At 36.2% G+C, this 23,298-nt stretch overlaps 2 protein-coding genes across 3 annotated transcripts in view; one reads left to right on the top strand and one right to left on the bottom strand.

Moving 5' to 3' along the window:
- The window catches only part of LOC134819637 (Golgi-specific brefeldin A-resistance guanine nucleotide exchange factor 1-like), a 391,238-nt gene that overhangs the window by 54,547 nt on the left and 313,393 nt on the right, over window positions 1-23,298 (top strand). The window lies entirely within an intron of this gene.
- Window positions 32-22,176, bottom strand: LOC134819645 (dynein assembly factor with WD repeat domains 1-like). 2 transcript variants are annotated; one of them, XR_010160789.1, is made up of 11 exons: window positions 22,153-22,176; window positions 7,764-7,953; window positions 7,502-7,643; window positions 7,109-7,250; window positions 6,827-7,004; window positions 5,918-6,044; window positions 5,685-5,767; window positions 4,340-4,460; window positions 3,934-4,097; window positions 2,820-3,011; window positions 32-439 (listed from the first exon to the last, which is right to left on the bottom strand). XR_010160789.1 is itself a non-coding variant. In XM_063829699.1 (10 exons), exons 2-10 carry the CDS (start codon window positions 7,947-7,949, stop codon window positions 2,874-2,876), a joined length of 1,281 nt encoding a protein of 426 aa, XP_063685769.1. In that variant the 5' UTR covers window positions 7,950-7,953; window positions 22,153-22,176; the 3' UTR covers window positions 2,812-2,873. The 2 variants fall into 2 exon arrangements, 1 of the variants encoding a protein (XP_063685769.1); XM_063829699.1 differs by lacking the exon at window positions 32-439 and having other exon boundaries at window positions 2,812-3,011.

The following is a 23,298-nucleotide window of genomic DNA, read 5'->3' as shown; positions in this document are numbered from 1 at the left end:
CAAATAAGAAGTACAAGTTTGAAAACAAATATCTATAAACACTATAATAACATTTAATTACATGTTGGTGTGGTATAAATAGATAAAATATCTGAAACAGCCCTTCAACAATCTGATTTGAATTTAACCTTTAAACTGATCTGATAGAATGTGTGATATCTGGATATATTCTATAAAATTAATGTTAAACAACTGATTTCAACACTGATATAACAATCCAGATATTACTGAAAAGTTGTTATTCCATGGTCAACATGGTAGCCAAAACAAAGCGCCTACTCTTCAATGTTCAAGATTTTGTAACCAACCAGATTTAATCGATCCGGCCATTAATTAAGCTGTTCGTTATCTTCGCTTCAAAAAGACGGTACGTGCGCGCAACGAAACTACCATAGATGTTACCGCGCGCGCGGAAATGTCCCAAAAAATGGCAATTTCCAGAAGGACTTTCGACAAAACTGTACCATATGGATTGGTCGAAAATCGAGTGTTTTAGTGAATAACTTAGAATATATTTTTGATTTTCTCAAGATCTGACCAATAGATTTTCTTTAAACTTTCCAGATAGTTGTATGACTATGAGAAAGATATTCTGCGCGATTTTGGGCGAGTTTCTATGTGCCAAACCTAAGATATGACTTCAAACACAAGGAAATATCTCCAAATTGGCGGTTCTAGCGGAACGCAGGCACATATTTCGAGATCCTATTGATACATTTTCTTTAAACTTTCTAGATAGTTGTATGGCTATGAGACAGATAATCTGTGCAATTTTTGTAGAATTTCTATGTGTTGAACTTGAGATATGACTTCAAACACAAGAAAATATCACAAATTGGCGGTTTCTAGCGGAACGCAGGCACATATTTCGAGATCCTACTGATAAATTTTCTTTAAACTTTCTAGATAGTTGTATGGCTATGAGACAGATAATCTGTGCGATTTTTGTAGAATTTCTAGTAGGACTGAGGAGGACTGAGGAGAAGGAGGAAGAGGGGATGAGGGAGAGGAGGGAGAGGAGGATGAGGAGGAGGAGGAGGAAAAGGAGGACTGACGAGGAGGAGGAGGAGGAGAAGGAGGAGGACTGGAAGAGGAGGACTGAGGAGGGGAAGGAGGAGGAAGGGGAGGACTGATGAGGAGGAGGATGAGGAGGATGAGGAAGACTGAGGAGGGGGAAGAGGAGGAGAAGAAGGACTGAGGAGGAGGAGGAGGAGGAGGAGAAGGATGACTGAGGAGGAAGAGGAGGAAGAGGAGGAGGACTGATGAGGAGTAGGAGGAGGAGGAGGAAAAGGAGGAGGAGGAGGAGGAGGAGGACTGAGGAGGAGGATGATGACTGAGGAGGAGGAAGACTGAGGAGGAGGAGGAGGATGATGACTGAGGAGGAGGAAGACTGAGGAGGAGGAGGAAGAGGAGGAGGAGGAGGAGGGGTATGAATGAGAGGAGGAGGAGGAGAAGGAAGAGGAAGAGGAGGAGGAGGAGGAAGAGGAGGAAGAGGAGGAGGAGGAGGAAGCATCTAAATGTTATTTCCATTTTTTCACAACATTTTTGTTTATCAGTAGGAGCTCAATATAACTGATTTTCGTCAAATATTGTACCAATTTGAGATATTTTCTTGTGTTTGAAGTCATATCTCAGGTTTTGCACATAAAAATTCCCCCAAAATCGCACAGAATATCTGTCTCATAGCCATACAACTATCTGGAAAGTTTAAAGAAAATTTATCAGTAGGATCTCAAGATAATTGACTTTCGTCAAATATTGTACCAATTTGAGATATTTTCTTGTGTTTGAAGTCATATCTCAAGTTTGGCACATAGAAATTCGCCCAAACTTGCTCAGATTATCCGTCCTATAGCCATACAACTATCTGGAAAGTTTAAAGAAAATTTATCAGTAGGATCTCAAGATAATTGACTTTCGTCAAATATTGTACCAATTTGAGATATTTTCTTGTGTTTGAACTCATATCTCAGGTTTGGCACATAGAAATTCCCCCAAACTTGCTCAGATTATCCATCCTATAGCCATACAACTATCTGGAAAGTTTAAAGAAAATTTATCAGTAGGATCTCAAGATAATTGACTTTCGTCAAATATTGTACCAATTTGAGATATTTTCTTGTGTTTGAAGTCATATCTCAAGTTTGGCACATAGAAATTCGCCCAAACTTGCTCAGATTATCCGTCCTATAGCCATACAACTATCTGGAAAGTTTAAAGAAAATTTATCAGTAGGATCTCAAGATAATTGACTTTCGTCAAATATTGTACCAATTTGAGATATTTTCTTGTGTTTGAACTCATATCTCAGGTTTGGCACATAGAAATTCGCCCAAACTTGCTCAGATTATCCGTCCTATAGCCATACAACTATCTGGAAAGTTTAAAGAAAATTTATCAGTAGGATCTCAAGATAATTGACTTTCGTCAAATATTGTACCAATTTGAGATATTTTCTTGTGTTTGAAGTCATATCCCAAGTTTGGCACATAGAAATTCGCCCAAACTTGCTCAGATTATCCGTCTTATAACCATACAACTATTTGGAAAGTTTACAGAAAATTTATCAGTAGGATCTCAAGATAATTGACTTTCGTCAAATATTGTACCAATTTGAGATATTTTCTTGTGTTTGAAGTCATATCTCAAGTTTGGCACATAGAAATTCGCCCAAACTTGCTCAGATTATCCGTCCTATAGCAATACAACTATCTGGAAAGTTTAAAGAAAATTTATCAGTAGGATCTCAAGATAATTGACTTTCGTCAAATATTGTACCATGGTACAGTTTGGTACAGAAAGTCCAACTCGCAATTTCCGAGCAATTGGTAGCTGACCGCATCAGTCTTTCACAAAACCTTGAAAGACAAATCCTATAAAGCACCGGCAAGTTTTCCAGAGTTCGTATCTTTCCACAGTCGACACGTGTTGTCTTTACTACCACTTATCAGCATATCACCCGAGTAGTTAAACTGGCAACTGAACACCTCGTCTGTGTGCCCTTCCAACGTCTGAAACATTTACAACATTCAAAATCTGTTCTTAGATGCGACTTTCTCCTTTTATTCCAGATAGATTGAAATATAGTAGTATTCGATGTGCACTAATTCCCAGAGCAAGGGTTCAGCCTTTACATAGACTGTTTGGCAGAAAATAGAAATAGCATAGTTAGTACATTTTCCTCAAGTTAGTACATTGTCCTCAAGTTAGTACATTTTCCTCAAGACTCTCGAAATTTCTAAGATCTATCTATATCTATCTATTTAATATGCAGATTTACAAACAAATAAGAGTGTTCCCACATCAGACACATTTTTTCTACCTTTCCAGAGCTCAATAATCAATATTAGTTCCACTTGAGCACTACGATAATTACTCATACTTAAACCATTCCCAATTTCAATCCCCCCCCCCCCCCCCCGGCCCATCTTCATTATCTAACAATTTCTTTCATTCAATCCTATTGAAAACGAGTTCTTGACACGAACCAATACGAGCTCTACACCACATAGTTTAAACACATTGATTGAGTAATAGAATTCGTGCAAGATGTGTTTACGAGTTGCCATGCAAGGCAGGGCACTCGAAAATTCTATATATTATATCATAATACATGTAAAATGTATAACGTGCTCATCTAAAATTAGAATTATTGCTTGCTTCGAACACGCATTGCGTAAAATCGTGTGAAATGTTACATTTTACAATACACTATGAAACAGAGTTTCACATGTAACACATCTGAAATGTCATTAATACTGATAACTGCAATTAATGGCTTTGAATTAACGAACTCATTGAATTTTTAACGGAAATAGTGTTCATAACTAGTCATTCTTGCCAACACGACAATGAATCCACTAGCTAATTAATTAACCTACTTAATTAACCCAATTAATCAACCTACTTAATTAACCTAATTAAAGTACAAACCTGTAAACATTTCCCTGAGTTTATATCCCATATCCTGACAGTTTTATCACTGCTGGCAGTAGCAACACGTTTACCGCTAGGATTAAACGTTCCTTTACTGATCTCACGTTCGTGGCCCACAAACGTGGCCAAACACTTGTAGGAGCCAACGTCGAATACTCGGGCTAAAACAGGGGGCTGGTTAGAGAAAAGTGTTTGAGACGAACTTTAGCCTTTAATTTAGTTATACATGTGATATATTTCATAAATGCATAAACCTACACCCAGTAATGTTTCTATACTACATACATACAATACGAAGCTAAACGCAGTATAAATTTAACTCGTAGCTGTTTAACAATCAAATTGCTTCAATTTAATTTCTTGGATTTACAATATTAGTAAATATTGTTATTTTAAAACATACCTGTAGCATCAGCAGAAACAGAGAGCAGCTGTTTTCCCCTGTGATCGAACGAAATGTCAAGTACCTCGTCAGTGTGCCCGTACAGTGTCTCAACACACTGTCCTGACCTACAGTCCCATACCTGAGAAGATAGAGAGTGATACAGGGTGGGGGCCAGGGGGGCAAAAGAGAGAGTGATACAGGGTGGGGGCCGGGGGGGCAAAAGATAGAATGATAGAGGGTGGGGGCCTGGGGGGGGGGGGGGGCTAAGAGAGAATGATACAGGGTGGGGGCCATGCTTATATTATTATGCTTTTGCTTACATTATTGTACTTTTGCTTATTAATTAAAATCCATCCGAGGGAAATAATGTCATTAACAACAAAGCAGTAAATCATCGGTGTGTAGTCTCCGGAATGTGTCGTACTGATAGGAGTCTGAAGTGAGGCCAGAACACAAGTACGGACAAGTAAAGGATTAGTGGAGCGGGAGTCTGAGAGGAGGACAGTTCAAAAGATGTATCCGGGAGCTAGTTGAGAAGATTTAAAACAGGTACAGAGATTAACAATTTCAGTATGAAACTACTCTCATTTACAATTATTGATTATCTTCTCCGTTTTGTTACCCCCTGGATACTCACTAACCCGAATTACTTCCTTCAGTGAAAAACACAGTCACAAAGAAAAGATAACGCCCAGCCTCTACTCGAACACACGAATAGAGTAGGACCACTCTTGCAACATTTTAAGAGTTATGAGAGGACCTTTACAGCTATTGGAGCGAATTCTATACGCAAAGATGTTGTGTTATAGCAAAGATTATTTTTTCATATTCAATTAACTAATATCAGGGTTTATTTATTTTTTATATCACCGCAAACCTTATAAGTTATAAGCGATATTTTATATTTGCAGAATATGTGACGACAATATTTCTAAAGATATCATTTAAGACCTTTTTATTTCAGAACATTTAAATTGAGATATTGAATGCAATGCACGGTATTTTTATTTTTCAATATTGCAAGAAAATGTTTCTTTTAGTATAACAACTGAGATGTTAAATTGTGGAAGAGGGCATCCTTTAAAAGGTTGAAGCTCGCTACAAAAATTAAAGTTCCTTTTCAAAGAAAGAGATCATTAATAGAGAGTTGAGATGGTTCTTCAAACCGGAACTTTTCTTAACTAAAAACATATTAGTTGCTAATCAGACAAGACACATTCAGAATCATCCTAAATTTAATTGACTGAAATATTCAAGGTTTTGGATTGGATGTATAAAATGGCTAACAATATTCGTATTTATACGACAATATTTTGTTTATATATGTTTATAAACAAAGTTAATAATTAAGTAAGTTACTTACCTTGCAACTCTTGTCCATGGATCCTGTGCCAATGAGAGTGTCATCGTAACTAATCACCGCGTTTGAGATCTCACCTCGGTGTCCTTCAAATTAGTAACGTGTTAAAAACTCACAGATTTCGCGAGTTTTTGTTGATTGTTGAATATAAATTACGGTAATCATGAGCTGATGAATGTTCGGTTTGACACGTGACAGCACGGAACCAATCAGCTGGCAGCATAAAATAAACTAACCAATCAGTGAGGAGATTTTGTGACCAGTTTCCACGTCCCAGATAGCGACGGTGTTGTCGAAACTGCCCGTTACCACTTTGTCTCCAAGACTGTTGAACTGTATTGAGATTATCTCCGCACTGTGGCCCTGAAACAGCAAGTAGTCACGTTATGTCACGTGTTAATTTATGTCACGTGTCAAGTTATGTCACGTGTCAAGTTACGTCACGTGTTAAGTTATGTCACGTGTTTCCTGTCATGAAGTATATCATTTTTTGTTGATTTTCTGACGCCTTTCTTATCATTGGCCCATTTTCGGTTGGAAGAAAAATTCGATGCTTACTTTGAAGTCGACAAATAATTTATTTGGGTGTACAATAAAATTATATTGAGATCAGTTCCTTTGCGAACGAGTGAGTCGTCGTGTGTAAACAGGAATCTAAGTTTCAATATGTTAAATAGGGTATGATTCAACTCATGAAACCTACGAATATGGTATAATTGAGGGACCAGAAACCTTTTGCCGTATTTTGTCTAATATAACAAACACCACCCACCCCACGAAATCAGTACTTTAATAGCTTAAATAAGATATTCTAGAGCGGCAAACACAAAGAGCGAGCACAATGATCACCGGGACCCCGATATACCGTATTCGTACTATGTGCCTTGTATTCACACCACGTGTCTTGTATTAACACCACGTGTCAAGTATTAACACCACGTGTCAAGTATTCACACCACGTGACACGCTAATTCGCACCACGTATCTTGTATTCACACCGCGTGTCAAGTTTTCACACCACGTGTCTTGTATTCACAGTTCACACCACGTGTCAAGTATTCACACCACGTGTCTTGTATTCACACCACGTGTCAAGTATTAACACCACGTGTCAAGAATTAACACCACGTGACGAGCTAATCCACCTGTAAAGAAGCCATCTCAACCCCAGTCTCCACATCCCATATCTTGCCCATAGTATCCATACTCCCCGTAGCTACCAAGGTACTGGAACTGTTGAATGTGACACACACTATTTCAGCAGTGTGCCCTTTAAAGGTGTGGTAACATTTCCCTGTCTCTGTACTCCACAACTTAGCAGTCCTGATGGGGACAGTTTTAATGGCTAAGAGTTTAATTAATTTAATTACGATCACTAATTAGACTAATCACTAATAATTTAAAATCCCTAAATTTAACACACGGACCTGTCAAAGGATCCAGTTACAATCTTGTCTGCGAAGGGATTGTTGAAAGCAACAGCGTACACAACGTTCTTGTGTCCGTCTAACACATGGAGCTCCTGACCTTGGTGGGTGTCCCATATCTTACATGTGCGGTCGTAACTACCTGAGTGGGTCGTAAATACAGCTTTCTGATTGGTTTGTTTGTGTCATGTGATTAGAATACAGCTTTCTGATTGGATAGCTTGTCACGAAGACAATTATAATTAGGAGTCGAGCTATATTGGCACTAAATTCAAGGTCGCGGGTAGAGTTGTAAACTCAAAGTTAATTCAACTTCCAATTCAATTTTTAACACTAACAACTACAATCTGATCATACTTTTAATAACTGAGATCATGAAAATTGAAAACCCACCTGACACGAATTTGGATCCACTTTTGTTGAAGCTAACGTTAGTGACAGGGAGGACGTGAGTACGAATAGTTTTGTAGTGGTTGTAATGGTGCTTGTCTGGTGAAGAGAGCTTCGACTGCAGCTTCAGGAGCAGCTTAGCTACCTGAAATAAGTTACGTAATTCTGCGTAATTCAGAGCTTCTTATATTATACTAGAAACTTTCTAAACAGCAATTTACAGGAGTCACCAATAGCTTTAAATTTACAGGTTTAAAAGTGTAACCTGATCTGTTTTGGACGGAGTAATGAGTGGCTCATTTGCTTGAAGCTGCGCAACAAGCTCGTAGATATTACTGCGCTCGGTAAGATCCAGTAGGTCGATAGTCCTCGTCCTGGTCTGACTGCCCTGCTCATACTCCAGGATGATACCCGGAGGGTAGTAACGCAGCAGAAATCTTACCAGCCTCATCCCTAAATATGATAATTTTGTCATGGATTTTGTTATCATTATTTCCTTAACTTGGGCCAGGGAGTGGAAGGCAGTGGGAAATGAATAGATGGGCTGAGTCATTTATTTACAACATTTTACAATAAAGATGGTTTTATTTTCCTAAATGATCTTCGAGCCTCGGGGGAGAATTTCATCATTAGGCAGCAGGGACAAAAGGAAATCGCGGCATGTGTGGGATCGTGATTTTTCCCATTCTTAGCGACAAATTTTATATGTCGTCTGTTTGGCTTGTCGCGGTATCTCGATTTTTGGCCAAAATAATCACGATTTTCTTTTGTCCCTGTTTGGCAGCCAAGTAATGGTAACAATAAAACAATAAATACTTTTCAATAAGAATAATATACACAATTCTTGCAGTTTATGTTATATAATATAGATTTATCTGTACCATTGGAAAAATTATTACAGGTGATAGTCAGCTAACATAAAGTCTTAAAATAAACATTTGAAGGTTTTATCAACTGGATTCATTTAAAAAAATGATATTTAGAATTGAACAATAAAACCCAAAAATAAAGTAAATTGTAAGTTGTAAAGTAAATTGTAATGTAAATTGTAAAGTAAATTGTAAAGTAAATTGTAAATTAAATTGTAAAGCAAATTGTTAAATAAATTGTTAAGTCAATTCAAGTATAGTTGAACACTGTCTGAAAAATTTGAATGGGTCAAAATTCATACAGTTCAATACCAAGAAAATAATCCATCATTTGATCAATATAAGAAAAACTTTGGTAATTCAAGCTGCAGCAAAACAAACTAATCAATCTTTCCAGAGAAGTAAATGAAATGGCAAAATCAAAGTAGAATTTGGTACAAAATACATGAAAATGACAGCTGGTAATCTATAAAGAGTAAAATTGTGAGATGATACACCGGATAAGCTTATCAATACATACACCAAGCAGATGAAAGTACCTTGCACAAGCACTTCCCTCCACAGTATTTGTACAAATTGTTTCTTTTCATCATGGGTACAAACCTCATTGAAGCTCAGGGCCACAGCAAAAAAAACTGGTCCAAAACAGACAAAAAACATAATGTATGAGTCTCTGAATCGTTCTGTCAAGAAAAATGAAAGAAAACTCTTGGTAACTCCACTGTGAAATTCATCATATGTTCCAGAGTACATCAGAGTATCATAGAACATTCCTTGAGTTGAAAAGAAGAGTCCAAATCCAAGTATAGATAACTTTACCACTATCAATGGACCATACTTTCTAAGAAGCTGCATGTTCAACCAATAAGTTAACAATGCTACTATAATATGCATAAATACTGCCAGTGTGGCTACAACTGGTAGTAAATTGGATCCTTTGTTGAGGAAGAATGTAGTTTCCCACTCAGTATGAGAATAGAGAATCCAGCTTCCGAAAGGAATGAAGAAAAAGAGAATTTTTGCAACCATCACCAGAAAGTATCTGTTTGTCCACAGGTTTTCGACCTCAGAGAGTTGCTTTCGGCCACAAGCAATACAAAATCCAACAGAGCCAAATACCCACAATGGTTCAATAATCAACATGCCACCTGAGTTGGTTAAAATTAGTTAAAATGCATGCCCAGTTAGATCTGTGGCAGTGATTGATGAATAATGAACAGTAAGGGTACTAATACTTTAAGAAAATATGTAATGAAGACTTATGGGTATCAGCAGTAGCATAACGTTGCCTGTTGGTGCCCACCTGGGTGTCAGTTTTAATTGATATAATGTTAAAAAAGAACTAAGATTAGATTAGATTAGATTAAGAATAATGACATAAACATCATCACTAGTTTTAAACATTCTTTCTGATTTCCTCATTATCAGAACTGTGAACATTTCACAGCCTTCGTCATTTTAAAAAAAATAAAATTTAAAAAAAAAAAAAAAAAAAAAAAAAAAAAAACAAATTCTATAACTATCATAATTGTCATAATTTATTTACATATAAAAAAGTTAAAAAAGTTAAAAACCGTTAATTTAAAAAATAAATAAAAACAAATTCATGAGATATTTATTCCCTTTCTCTTGGCAACACACGGATTTTTATATAAATATTGGACTTGTTGCTTCTTCTTTTCGATATAATTTACACCCTCTATTTTTGCTAAAACTATATTTGACACTTCCCAAAAGTTGCCTGTGTCTACTAAATTATTAGTCTTTTTAAATTCTTCTAGATTAATTTTAAAATCAATAACAGACACTGAATTTCTAACAAAAGATGGCAATTTATTCCAAAAGCTGATAACACACTCTGATAAAAAATTATTAGACAAGGTTTTAATATTTCTATCAATATTGTTAGATTTAGTGCTAACAATTTTATCTCCCGATCTACTTAAATTGAAAATATCTTTTCCATACTCAACCAATCCATTTACAATTTTGTAGGCTTCAATCAAATCTCCTCTAACCCGTCTCTCTGCGAGTGTTGTAATCTGTAAGGCATCCAACCTTTCACTGTAAGGAAGTGTTCCAATATCATCAATAAGGCGTGTGAACCTTCTCTGGACATTTTCCAGTTCAATGATAGTAGCCCACTTCCCATGGCAGGCAGGTGGAGACCACAACTGAGCACAATACTCCAAGTGGGGTCTTATTATCGTTTTATAAACATTTCTCATAACATTAATTTCTCTTATAATGAGATTCCTTGTAACCCATGCAATCATACTGTTTGCTTTACTAATACAACTTTTAATATGTTTCGACCATTTCAAATCTGAAGAAGTTAAAACTCCAAGATCTTTCTCTGCTTCAATACATTCAAGTGTAACACCACTAAATACATATTCTTGAAGGGGATTTTCATTAAATGGAACATGCATTATTTTGCATTTGCTAGGATTAAACTTTAACAGCCACACATTTTGCCAGTTTTGCAAGCTTTCTAACATATTGAAAGTGCTTTCAGTGTCATTGGCATCCATAATAACTTTAAGATCATCTGCAAACAGTTTTGATATACCATTAATACAATCAGGCAAGTCATTGATAAAAATGACAAACAATAAAGGACCTAAAACAGACCCTTGTGGGACGCCTGATAAAACATCACGAAGGTAGGAATATGCTCCACCAACAAATGTCTTAATAAGGGGGCAGGGGGGGCAGGGGGGGGGTCTTTATGAAATTTCTCTCGAAATTGATTTTATAGTTGTTTCTGATAGAGGGGAGTGATATCTATCTACTGCTTTTGGTCCTATGGAAAAATTTTGTTCCTAGCCGAATTTGTTGCCGGTCAAAGGTCAGCGCTCATGTGTAATTGTATTGCGAGAGTGATTTTCAATCACGCGCCCTGAAAATCGAGTCTAAAAATCTATCTTCTCCTACATTTTTTGAGCAATCACCTTGAAACTTTCAGGATATGTTCTAGGGACCATTTAGAAGAGATAAGCCGGATGGAATTTTGAGATAGGCCTTTAAAAATTTTTTATTCGATTTTGAAAATCTTGGACCTCGAAAAATCATCAAAAAACGAGGTCCAAGATTTTCAAAATCGAATAAAACATTTTTAAAGGCCTATCTCAAAATTCCATCCGGCTTATCTCTTCTAAATGGTCCCTAGAACATATCCTGAAAGTTTCAGAGTGATTGCTCAAAAAATGTAGGAGAAGATAGATTTTTAGACTCGATTTTCAGAGCGCGCGATTGAAAATCGCTCGCGCAATACAATTACACATGAGCGCTGACCTTTGACCGGCAATAAATTCGGCTAGGAACAATATTTTTCCATAGGACCAAAAGCAGCAGATAGATATCACTCCCCTCTATCAGAAACAACTATAAAATCAATTTCGAGAGAAATTTCATAAAGACCCCCCCCCCCCCCCCGGCCCCCTGCCCCCTTAAATCTTCTTCCAGATAAAAAGTCTTTCACAATATCTAAAGTGTTACCACTTATACCCAAATTTCTCATTTTTGTAAGTAGTCTATGATGTGGAACACTATCAAATGCTTTACAAAAATCTAAGTAAAACACATCTACGGGTGCACCATCTTCTAACAGTTCGATGATACATTCTACACTCTCTAATAGATTAGATAAACAAGATTTACCTTCTACAAATCCATGCTGGTTTGGATTTATCTTCTTACTAACAAAACTCATAATATGCCTCCTTACTAATTTTTCATATAATTTACATAAAATGCATGTAAGTGACACTGGCCTGTAATTTAGGGCATCTTTCCGACTACCCTTTTTATAAAGAGATGTAACATTTGCTGTCTTCCACTGTTCTGGAATTTTCCCACTTGAAGCACATGTTTGAAATAATTTAGTCACAGCAGAATTATGTTCAAGTTCTTTTAATAATTTAGGATGAATGCCATCTGGCCCTTTACTTTTACTAATATTAATTCTTTTCAGTTCTCTGCCAACATCATCCATTGTTATCTCAATATTTTCAATGTGTAACTCATCCTCAATAAAATAACATTCTCTGTTCAAAGGTCCATCTGGTTCTTTGACAAAAACTGAAGCAAAAGCATCAGCCAATACTTCGGCAGTTTCAAAATTACTTTTGGTCAAAGATCCGTCCGGTTTTTCCAGGGATGATACACAACTTTTTAACACTCTTTTCCCTCTAATATATGCATAAAATGGCTTTGTATTATATTTCATACACTGTGTAATTTTTCTTTCATAGTTAACTTTACACTTAAATGACTTACTATCAAACTGTCCTTGTTGGTTCAGTGCAACATTAAGATTTTCAGAAGAAGGATTATTATCAAAAATATACCAACATTTATCTGTCTTTTTCCTGCATCTTTTTAAGGATGAATTTGCCCAAGGCTCACATTTAAAGTTCTTTTCCGTCGGAACTATATCAGATACTAAGTTAAGCTTTGAGTGTAACTCACTCCACATATCTTCAGAAGTTAAAGTACCCTCACTAAAAGACCAGTCAATTTCAGCTGACCTGTGTAACAATTCTTTGCCAGAGACTTTTCCCCATAACTTTCTAGGCTCCTTTGCAGCCTCATCATCTTGCTTACTGTTACTAAGACTTAGATTCAATTCTACATTAAAACAAACATGATCGCTCTTCCCCAAGGGGGAGACAATCATTACTTCATTGACAATAGCTTCGTTTGTAGAGAGAACCTGATCTAGTGTACTCTCTTGAAGTTTACCGCTGACAACTCTACGTCTGGTAACTTCATCTGTGATATACCAAACCAAGCCATTGTCTTGTACACATTCCATAAAATTCTTTTCTATAATTAAACCCTTATTACTTGTTCCTAAAGGAGCATTAACAGTTCCACTAAGCCAAGATACATTTGGTAAATTTAAATCTCCAACTAGGATTGATTCAACATTAAAAACAGCTAGTTTTGCAATCATTTTGGTCATCGCATTGTTCTGCGCTTTAGAAAGAGACATTGATCTATAAATACATGCAATATTTACCCTACCAATGTTGCTATCGAATTCAACAGCAATCGAATCAGTGACCCTAAACCAATCTATAACAACTGGGTTCAAAGAGTCTTTAATATAAATAATACAGCCTCCACCACTACTAACAGAACTTTCTCCTACTTCTTCATTAACTGTAAAATCTCTATCTTTTCTAAATATTTTGAAACCAGGTATGCTAATACTAACATATATACGAACTCTAAAAGACAGATGTTCAAATTACTTCATGTTTCCTTATTGGATGATTGGGGGCTGAAATTAAAAACATCAGCCGATAACTTGACTGTATACCATAAATGTATAGAAATGCGATGAGACAATTTTTTTGAGAAAAGGAAATTTTTTGAAAAACTTATCATTTTTTGAGAAACTTAATGAGAAACATAACAGAAATAACGATGCTATAACGAACAAAATAAAAACTCAAACAACGAAATAGTATTTATTGAATCTAGTTATAGCTTTATAGAGCGTCATATTCCCAAGTTCGCGTAGGCTCCCGCCCAGATTTCACGGCCCGGTAGGTCGAGACAATGTCTGACGAGCTTGCACTAGACTGCACGGCCGGAGCACTTATTTTGTTTCTTAAATATCATAGAATGAAACTATAATTAATCCAAATTGAGGCAATCAGCCGACGCTTGGCTTTTATGGTTATCTATGATATGTATAATCTCTAATAAAGATCAAAATTCAAATTTGTATTCCTTAAAATTTGTATTTCTTATGAGAGATGCTGAGTATGAGAAGTGATAACACTATAGCATTTACAACAATTTATTCAAATATTATTCGCAGACTTGATTCACGATGTCAATCCTTCGCAGCTCGGTGAGGCACAGTGGTGCATCTCGCCAATCTACCGAAGTGTGGTTGCGAGAAGAATTATTTGATGCGCGGCGCGACCCAGTAGTGCATCGAGCTACAATCGCAGACATAATACATAATAAAAGTCCTAAAGTTGATTAATTCTCAACAGAATATGAATACAAACAGTTAAACGGATACGGATTTTATTGAAGGGTATTCAAGATTTTCATTCAGAATTAAAAATAGTCCTTCTAAAGCTAGCCATGGTGTTTTTGTTTAACTGAAATTTTTGGTTAATACTGAGAAAAAAATTAAAAGCATTTGCATAGTCCATCAAGTGTAAATAAACAAATTACATAAAACACATCAGTGCATAGTGTTGACGAGGCGCTTTTAAATTAAGCTAAAGTTGCAGACAATTGTAAAAATTAGAACATAGGAAGGTTAAGCATTAAGAATACACCCAAAAATTATTTACCCAGCTTCAAACTTAATGATCTATGATTCACGAAACCTAGCTTGCTAGTTTCTCGCTCGGTCCACTTCGCAATATTGAATATAGAAGTGCAAGAAGCTCGAAAAGAGTGTCGTGCACAGGAATAGGTGAGCATGGTATAAACATGAACACAATACGTATAAATGCAGGCGCGCCTGATTTTACTCTATCCAGAGCCCTCTCGCTTGCAGTAGCGCACGACCGCCGAAACAAGCGCGTCAGGCAGTAAGCGTAGACACATGGCTATGTGAACGCCTGATTTAAAAAATTTATTCTCCATATTGAATAATTGACGGATAATAATCGTTTAAATTTTTTGGAAGTACCGCATACCACTTTTTTCTTAAAATAATATGGCATGGCCCAAGGCAAATTGTTATTAGTTATATTACAAAGTTGTAAATTGATTGTTATAAAGTCGCGCGCGGGGTCGGAAAAAATATCAAATATTTTTTTTAAATGTTTATGTTTAATGTCACGTTTTTATTCCACATAGCCATGACTCTACGCGACAATCCGTAAAATAAACTTGCGAACGCGCGCAGCGCGAGCTTGGACACGCTGTGAAGACACGATCGAATCACCTGTAATACACTGGGGGACTAATAATACAAAGAAACGGCTACTAACTGCTCCTGACTGCTGTTAACTGCTGCTAGCTGCTGTTAACTGCTGCAAATGGCGCGCGCCATTTGTGGTGCTAAATTTCCGCTCAACTTTCTGAAGCCGCGCATAATTACGTGTTGTAATGTACATTTAAATAAAATGTTTTGTTTAAAAGTAAAGTAAAGTAAAGTAAAATTTATGACATCACATCATCACACATGTCTACAAACTATCATCGCACTGTGTGAAAAAATATATTAAAAATATTTCCCCACCAACATTAATTAATTATCAAATACAATATTTAAAAACAATTTGATCAAAAACATTATCCTATTTTAAAAACTTCCCAGTGGAATAAAGATTTATAAAACGCTTCTTTGCCACACAAGGATGGAACCAAAGATAATTGTTATGTTTCTCTTTATTACTGACATAACTGGCTCCCTCAATTCTTACTAAAACTTCATTAGAAACATTCCAAAAAAAGCAATCATTTGTAATACTTTTAGAAATTATATCTATCTTATATCCTTCTAATTTAATTTTAAAACCTAAAACTGTCACCGAGTTCTTGACGTCCGGAGGGAGTTTGTTCCAATATGGAATAACTCAATGAAACTAATAAATCTTTTTCAATGAAACTAATAAATCAATGTTTTAGCTCATTTTACAAAGTCAAATATTTAAAACAATTAAAATTGTATAGTGCTCAATTTGTAAATGACTAGTTGATCTTTGCTATTGGAAGTTTGTCAAGGACTGGCAGCTAGCGGGGCAAGGAATGCACGGGCTTAGGGGCTTTTGTGCACACCAGAACACTAGCTCGGTAGATTTTTGGAAACTAGAAGGACTGAAAACTAAAATTGTTTTTAATGGAGGCTGAGGCATGTTTTTGAGAGGGACGGTATAATAGCTTGTGGTAACAACTGGCCTTTACTTTAATAGGATAAAGTAAAGTAAAGTAAAGTAAAATTTATGACATCACATCATCACACATGTCTACAAACTATCATCGCACTGTGTGAAAAAATATATAATAAATATTTCCCCACCAACATTAATTAATTATCAAATACAATATTTAAAAACAATTTCATCAAAAACATTATCCTATTTTAAAAACTTCCCAGTGGAATAAAGATTTATAAAACGCTTCTTTGCCACATAAGGATGGAACCAAAGATAATTGTTATGTTTCTCTTTATTACTGACATAACTGGCTCCCTCAATTCTTACTAAAACTTCATTAGAAACATTCCAAAAAAAGCAATCATTTGTAATACTTTTAGAAATCATATCTATCTTATATCCTTCTAATTTAATTTTAAAACCTAAAACTGTCACAGAGTTCTTGACGTCCGGAGGGAGTTTGTTCCAATATGGAATAACTCGCTCCGGGAGAAAAGACTTCTGGATATTCTTGACCTTTGTCACACTTTTACTACATCTATTGGATAAAACCAGATTAAGACCTGATCTGCTTGGTCTGAACAAGTCTGAACCATAATCAGTCATACCATTAATAACCTTAAAAGCTTCAATAAGGTCCCCACGTATTCGCCGCTCTGCCAGCGTTGTCAAATTGAGGATTTCCAGTCTACGGCTGTAAGGAAGAGTACCCACCTCATCAATCAGACGGGTAAACCGCCTCTGGACGCTCTCCAGCTCCAAAACAGTCCCCCAACTTCCATGAGCCGCAGGTGGATTCCACAATTGGACACAATACTCAAGATGAGGTCTTATTAAAGCTTTATATATAGCAATCATAACAACCTTTTCTCTAATAACTAAATTCCTTACAATCCAACAAATCATACGATTTGCCTTAGCGATACATGCTTTGATCTGTTCGTTCCAAAGCAGGGAGCTATGGGTAATAACCCCCAAATCTTTTTCCTGTGCAGATACTTCAAGTTCTATACCATTTACCTTATAATTCCTGTTTGATTCTGTTTGATTCTGTTTGATTCTGTTGATCAACATGATGAATTAACCATTGAATGTAATGAGGTAACTTTCACAATCAAGGAGTGCAAAGAGACAAAATATCTTGGCCTCATTCTAGATAGTAAATTAAACTTCAAAAGCCATGTAGATTATATTATTAAGAAGGTCATGAAGAGAATTGGTGCCATGTATAGAAGTAAAGCACTGCTACCCATTAAATATAGGAAAATGTTTGCCAATGCACTCATGTTGCCACAATTCGATTATTTAGACACAATCTATTGTAGAGCTGGCAAGACAAAACTTGCTGAACTTGACACTCTGTACAAAAAGGTAGCCAAAATAGCTCTCAACGTTCCACAAACAGAGAGCAGCCTTAATGTTTATAGAGACATGAAATGGTTACCACTCCATCTTAGACGACAACTCCATCTGTCAAATTATATGTTTAGAATCATCCATGACAATTGTCCTACAAACTTTATGAACAAATTTAGTTACATATCAGGAGGTAGTAGGAGCGGCGAAAGCTGCAACCTATATGTTAATAGATCAACATCACATAAAAACTTTCAATACTTGGGGGCAAAATGTTGGAATAATGTTCCAACAGATCTACGAAATCTGCCCGATGTTAAAAGCTTTAGTGATTCGTATAAGAAACAGCTACTCTCATCTATAACAACAGACCCTAATTATACCGTCGACAATTCATATGACAAATTTTACACTGCAATCATAGTCGACGATAACTAAGTATCTTCTAATTCTTTTAAATCTGAGGCATATTATATAATTGATGTATCGAAAGGATTTTCCCTTTTTTACCACCTTACCATTTTGATTGATTTTGCACATGACTGACATGTTTTAACCGGAGAAAGGGTTCGCACAGTGGTAGTTTTATAAACCACTTTTAATTTATTGACCTATTATACCTAGTGGTAGTTTTATAGACCACATTTAATTTATTTACTTATTATACTTAGTATTTATTTTTGGTGACTGTATCACCCAGTTTTAACATTTGATAATTGTACAGTTTATTGACGACACATTGACTGAATGTTATTTTATATTCTAATTTATATTCTAGATATTTTATTTATTTTTCAACAGACGACAACTTCCTGTTTTTTCTTCTATATTAGTTACTCATATCTCTTTTACAGACTTTTTTACAAGGACATTGACAGATGATACTCACATTAGGCATTCATTATTGCATCTAAATTATTTCACTTGCATTAGGTTTAGAAATTTATTCTCTGGTTAACAGATTTCAAATGTTTAATTAATTTGTAGTATGACAGTAAGGTATATAAGAAGTTATTTAATTTTGCTTGGGCTATTATATTGACTATTGAGGTTTAATGATGATATGGAATTTGAATTCTATATAAATTTACACTATGTGGTTGGGGCATTTTGCATAGTAAATATGGTTACTACTCCTATATATCATATTATTTGATTGGTATTCGATTTCTGATTATTTCTCTAGGAATATGATTATTATATCTCAATTTGGCTTTAGGTAGGGTGCCCCGCTAAAAGAACTGGATTCTTCCAGGAAGCATCCCGTGCACAGACCTTGGTCTACATATATATTAAATTATTAACCATTCATTCTGTATGTGCACGAAAATTTATTTCAATCAATCAATAATTTAAATTAGGATTGTTGTTAAAATTAATGTGCACTACTTTGCACTTGGCAGGATTAAATTGTAAAAGCCAAATACTTTCCCAAACTTCTAATTCTTCGATATCTTCAGCAACACTACCGTGGTTAGCTGCATTACCAATTAATTTAAGATCATCAGCAAATAACTTTATCTTATTTTTTACAAGGTCAGGCAAATCATTAATATACAGAATGAATAGGAGAGGGCCTAGAACTGACCCCTGAGGAACACCAGATAAAACATGTTTAACCTCGGACCATTGTCCTTCTACAGAAACCCTCATAGTCCTGTCTGTAAGAAAATCTTTAATAACATCCAAAACCTTTCCTTTGACACCAAAGCCTTCCAATTTAGACAGAAGTCTAAAGTGGGGGACTGTGTCGAATGCCTTACTAAAATCAAAGTATAGAAGATCAACCGGGGCACCTTCATCTAAAATGTCAAGAATGTCATCAAATGTCTCTAAAAGATTAGATAAACACGATTTACCCTTAACAAATCCATGCTGATGCTTCGAAATTCGATGTTCTAGAAAATTTAATACATGTGCTCTCACCAACTTTTCATACACTTTGCACAAAATACACGTTAATGAAACTGGTCTATAATTTAAGGGGTCCGATTTAATACCCTTTTTAAACAATGCTACAACAGATGCAGATTTCCACACTGCAGGTAAAGATCCTGTATCTGAACACTTTTGAAATAATTTAGTTAATGCTTCAACAAAATTGTTGTCATTAACTAGCGATTTCAACAACTTCGGATGAACACCATCCGGACCAGAACTCTTAAAAATGTTAAGCTTTAAAAGTTGCTTTTTTATATCAGAACTGCTGACTTCCATATCATCAATATCATCAATACTCTCATTGTCAGGTCTTAAATTCTCAGTTTTAGGGAGAGGGCCAGGTGGTTCACGCACAAAAACAGAGCTAAAGGCACTTGCGAGTACCTCAGCTGACTCAGTTGAACTATCTGTGCGTGTACCATCTCCTCTATCTAAAGAAACCACACTTGATTTGATTTGACGTTTATTTCGTAAATAAGAGTAAAAAGACTTACAATTCTGCTTTAGATTAGATGTAATTTTCTTTTCATAGTTAACTTTAGCTTTAATTTCTGCTAGTTCATAAGTATGTTGTTTGCTACTTGCATAACTAAAATTAACATCAGATGGATTAATATCAAACTCAGCCCATGCTTTATCTTTATTCTTTCTCATTCGTTTCAGTGCAGATGTACTCCATGGCAACTTGACAGGTCTGTTGTCGAGATAAACTGAAGCAGTCAGAACAGCTGCAGCAACAGTCTCCAGTTTACCATGTAATTCAGCCCACATATCTTGAACATCATTGGTAGAACTATAATCCCAGTCGATATTTTTCAAACTAAAATTTAATAACTCTTCAGAGGAAATCTTACCCCATATAGGTTTGATAATCTTCTCTTTTAAACATTTGCTAGTATCCGGCGAAACAACTAGTTCGACAAGTATCCCAACATGATCACTCTTACCAAGCGGAGAAACGATATTACAACCGTTGACAAGAGCATCATTTGTATACAGGACCTGATCAAGAAGACTCTCCTGGAGAGTATCCTTCACAAGCCGTCTTCTAGTTGTCTCGTTGGTGAAATACCAAGTTAAACCACTGTCATTGAAAACATCCATGAATTTCTGTTGAGTAACTAAAAACTGGTTCTTGCTAGCAATATTACTATTTATGCTACCAGTTTCCATAAAACATTTGGTAAATTAAAATCTCCTAAAAGGAGTGTTTCAAAATCATTCCTTTCACTACAGATGCTCTTGATACAAGATATTAACGCATTATTCTGTTCTAAATTCAATGAAGTGGATCTGTAAATACAACAAATACTAATCAGTCCACCTGATGTGTTGATATTAACAGCTAATGAATCCGGTGCCTTTAAAAAAGAGTTCACTAGTGAAGCATTACAACAGTTTTTAACATAAATTATAGAGCCTCCTCCACCACTTATACTGCCAGTGGAATTGTCAATTCTAAAATCTCTATCTTTTCTAAACATACTAAATCCTTCAATATAAATTTCGGCATCTAATATATCACTACTAAAATGAGTTTCTGTTACACAAATTACCTCAATAGATTTATACATTGATAAAATACATTTTAGTTCATCAATTTTATTAAATAGGCCGTTAGCATTGGTATAAAAAATATTTAACGGCTGGGCACTGCGGCCTCCGCTTTGTCCTCTGTCTTTTCTGGCTCTCTTTTCTTTGCTTCCTCCTTCGTCTTCTCTGTCTCTCTTTTTTTCGCTTCCTCCTGCCTCTTCTTCCTCTCCTTTCTGGCTAAAAAACGAATATCTCTGTCTGCCTTGCAGAGGTCCAAGTTGATCCAATAAGTTGACTCTTTCCAGCCCTTACCATGGTCAGCGTAGAAATTTACTGACTCTTCATCTCGTGTCTGAATGATGAGCGGGCGACGGTGATCTGGCTTGTCAGCATCAAGCTTGCCAGAGCGATGGCAACTTATCATGTCGTCCTTCTTAATCTTTAGGGTCTCCCTGCAGAACTTGGAGTCGTCCTCCTGGCGTTGCTTAGAGGTAGTCTTTTTGCTCTCTGGAACCTTGAGCACACACAGATTGAGTTTTCGTTTGTTTCGCTCAAATGTATCAGTGTGCATCTTCATTTGCACTTCCGAAATAACAGTTTCAGAAGCTTGTTCACGACTCATGTCATCGAGAACCTTCTTCTGGGTTTGTGCTGTTACCTCAGAATAGAGACGAACAGCTTTATCAACTGTTTTCTCTGCGCTTCCTTTAATAGCTTCCTTAATCGAGTTAGTCAGGGCTGGGGTCAAATGTTGGAGTTCCTCTTTAATAATAGCCCTGACAGCCCCGTTTTCCTTAGTGTCAGCTGAGGTATGAGGCGCCACAAAACAGTATGGGCACTTCCAGTTTGTTAGATTCAGTAACATCTCGTTCTTAAGGCCAGATAAACCAACACAACTCAGGTGCCAAAATAATTGGCAAGCTTCACATTCAACTGATAGTTCTTCTGACATGTAAACATCACATTGGCAGTATTTTTCCTCTGGCACTGGGACATTATCAGAAGATGAATCCTTAGGGGGACTCGTCTTGACTCCACGTTTTTTTCGTATCGACACCCTCTCGGGTACATTGTTACTTGCCATCCCTGAACTCAAATTATTTGTTATATAGTAGTGTTGAAAGTATTAAAACTGGATGAAGTTTTAGTTTTAGGACAGGAAGAAGGCATTAAGAAGATTTGCTCTTTGTTTACAAGGCAGAATATAAGCAATGTTGGTTATAATATGTATCAATATCTAGATCTTCGTTTATCAATTTTCACTAAATGGGTTTAAAATTTTAATAGGGAGGGAAATTCATCAACTTTATTAAGTACCTATCAAAAATAAATCTTATATCAATGTAATATATTAAAAATCATAATCCTAAGTCTAATACTAAATCTGTTAAAAACACTTTCTCACTACACTGCGCTCACACACGTTAGTAAGACAAAGGAAAATGCACACCCAGCTAATTTTCAATTTCAAGATAATCATTTTGGATGTGTGGACCCTAGGGTAGACTTAATGTCAAAATTTAGATTAGAGCATTCGAAATCTTTGTTTGTCCAATCAAGATCAGCATGGTTATGCTGGTTGACGAGCAGTGATTGCTTCATCCTAGACTTCAGGCAGGCCACACTTAGACAGTAGTCATGTATACCAAGCTTAGGCACAATTACGTTCCAAATACGAGTCGTTCTGCTATTGAAGTTGTCAGGGGGGTCTGCTTGGCTTAGTATAAGGGTGGGTTTCCTACTTGAGCAAGTGAAATTTTCATGGAGGGAAATCGGAGCACGGAATTTCATGATTTTATAGAGCTCAAGGAAACAATGGTAAGTGTACAGGTTTTGGACGGCAAGTATTCCGTGTTCCTTGAACAAAGGTTTCGTGTGCTCTTTCAAGAAAAATTTTTTGTTCAGATTTTGGTTGCCAAACGGTCGAGCACGAGCACAGGTCTTAAATTTATCTAGGTATGCCTCCCTGTCGCCAAACAGTACCCTGAGACAATATTTTTGTGCTTTGAATACAGAACTTATACGAGTTTTGGCTGCCCCACCCCAAACCGTGATACAATAGGAGAGGTGTGATTCAAATAGAGTGTAATACAACTGGCGGTGTAAGAAATCTGGGAGGGAGCAGCGTAGGCGGCAGAGAGTTGATGTTGCATGGCTGAGAGAACGCCTAAGTGATTTTATATGTTCTTCCCAGGTTAGCTTTTCATCGATGACGACTCCCAGAAACTTAGCAGATGCA

Source organism: Bolinopsis microptera, chromosome 8 (genome assembly GCF_026151205.1).
Source record: "Bolinopsis microptera isolate Bmic1 chromosome 8, MBARI_Bmic_1.0, whole genome shotgun sequence".
NCBI lineage: Eukaryota > Metazoa > Ctenophora > Tentaculata > Lobata > Bolinopsidae > Bolinopsis > Bolinopsis microptera.
Note: the sequence above shows the minus strand (reverse complement) of the source record. Positions and strands in the feature narration are given on the sequence as shown.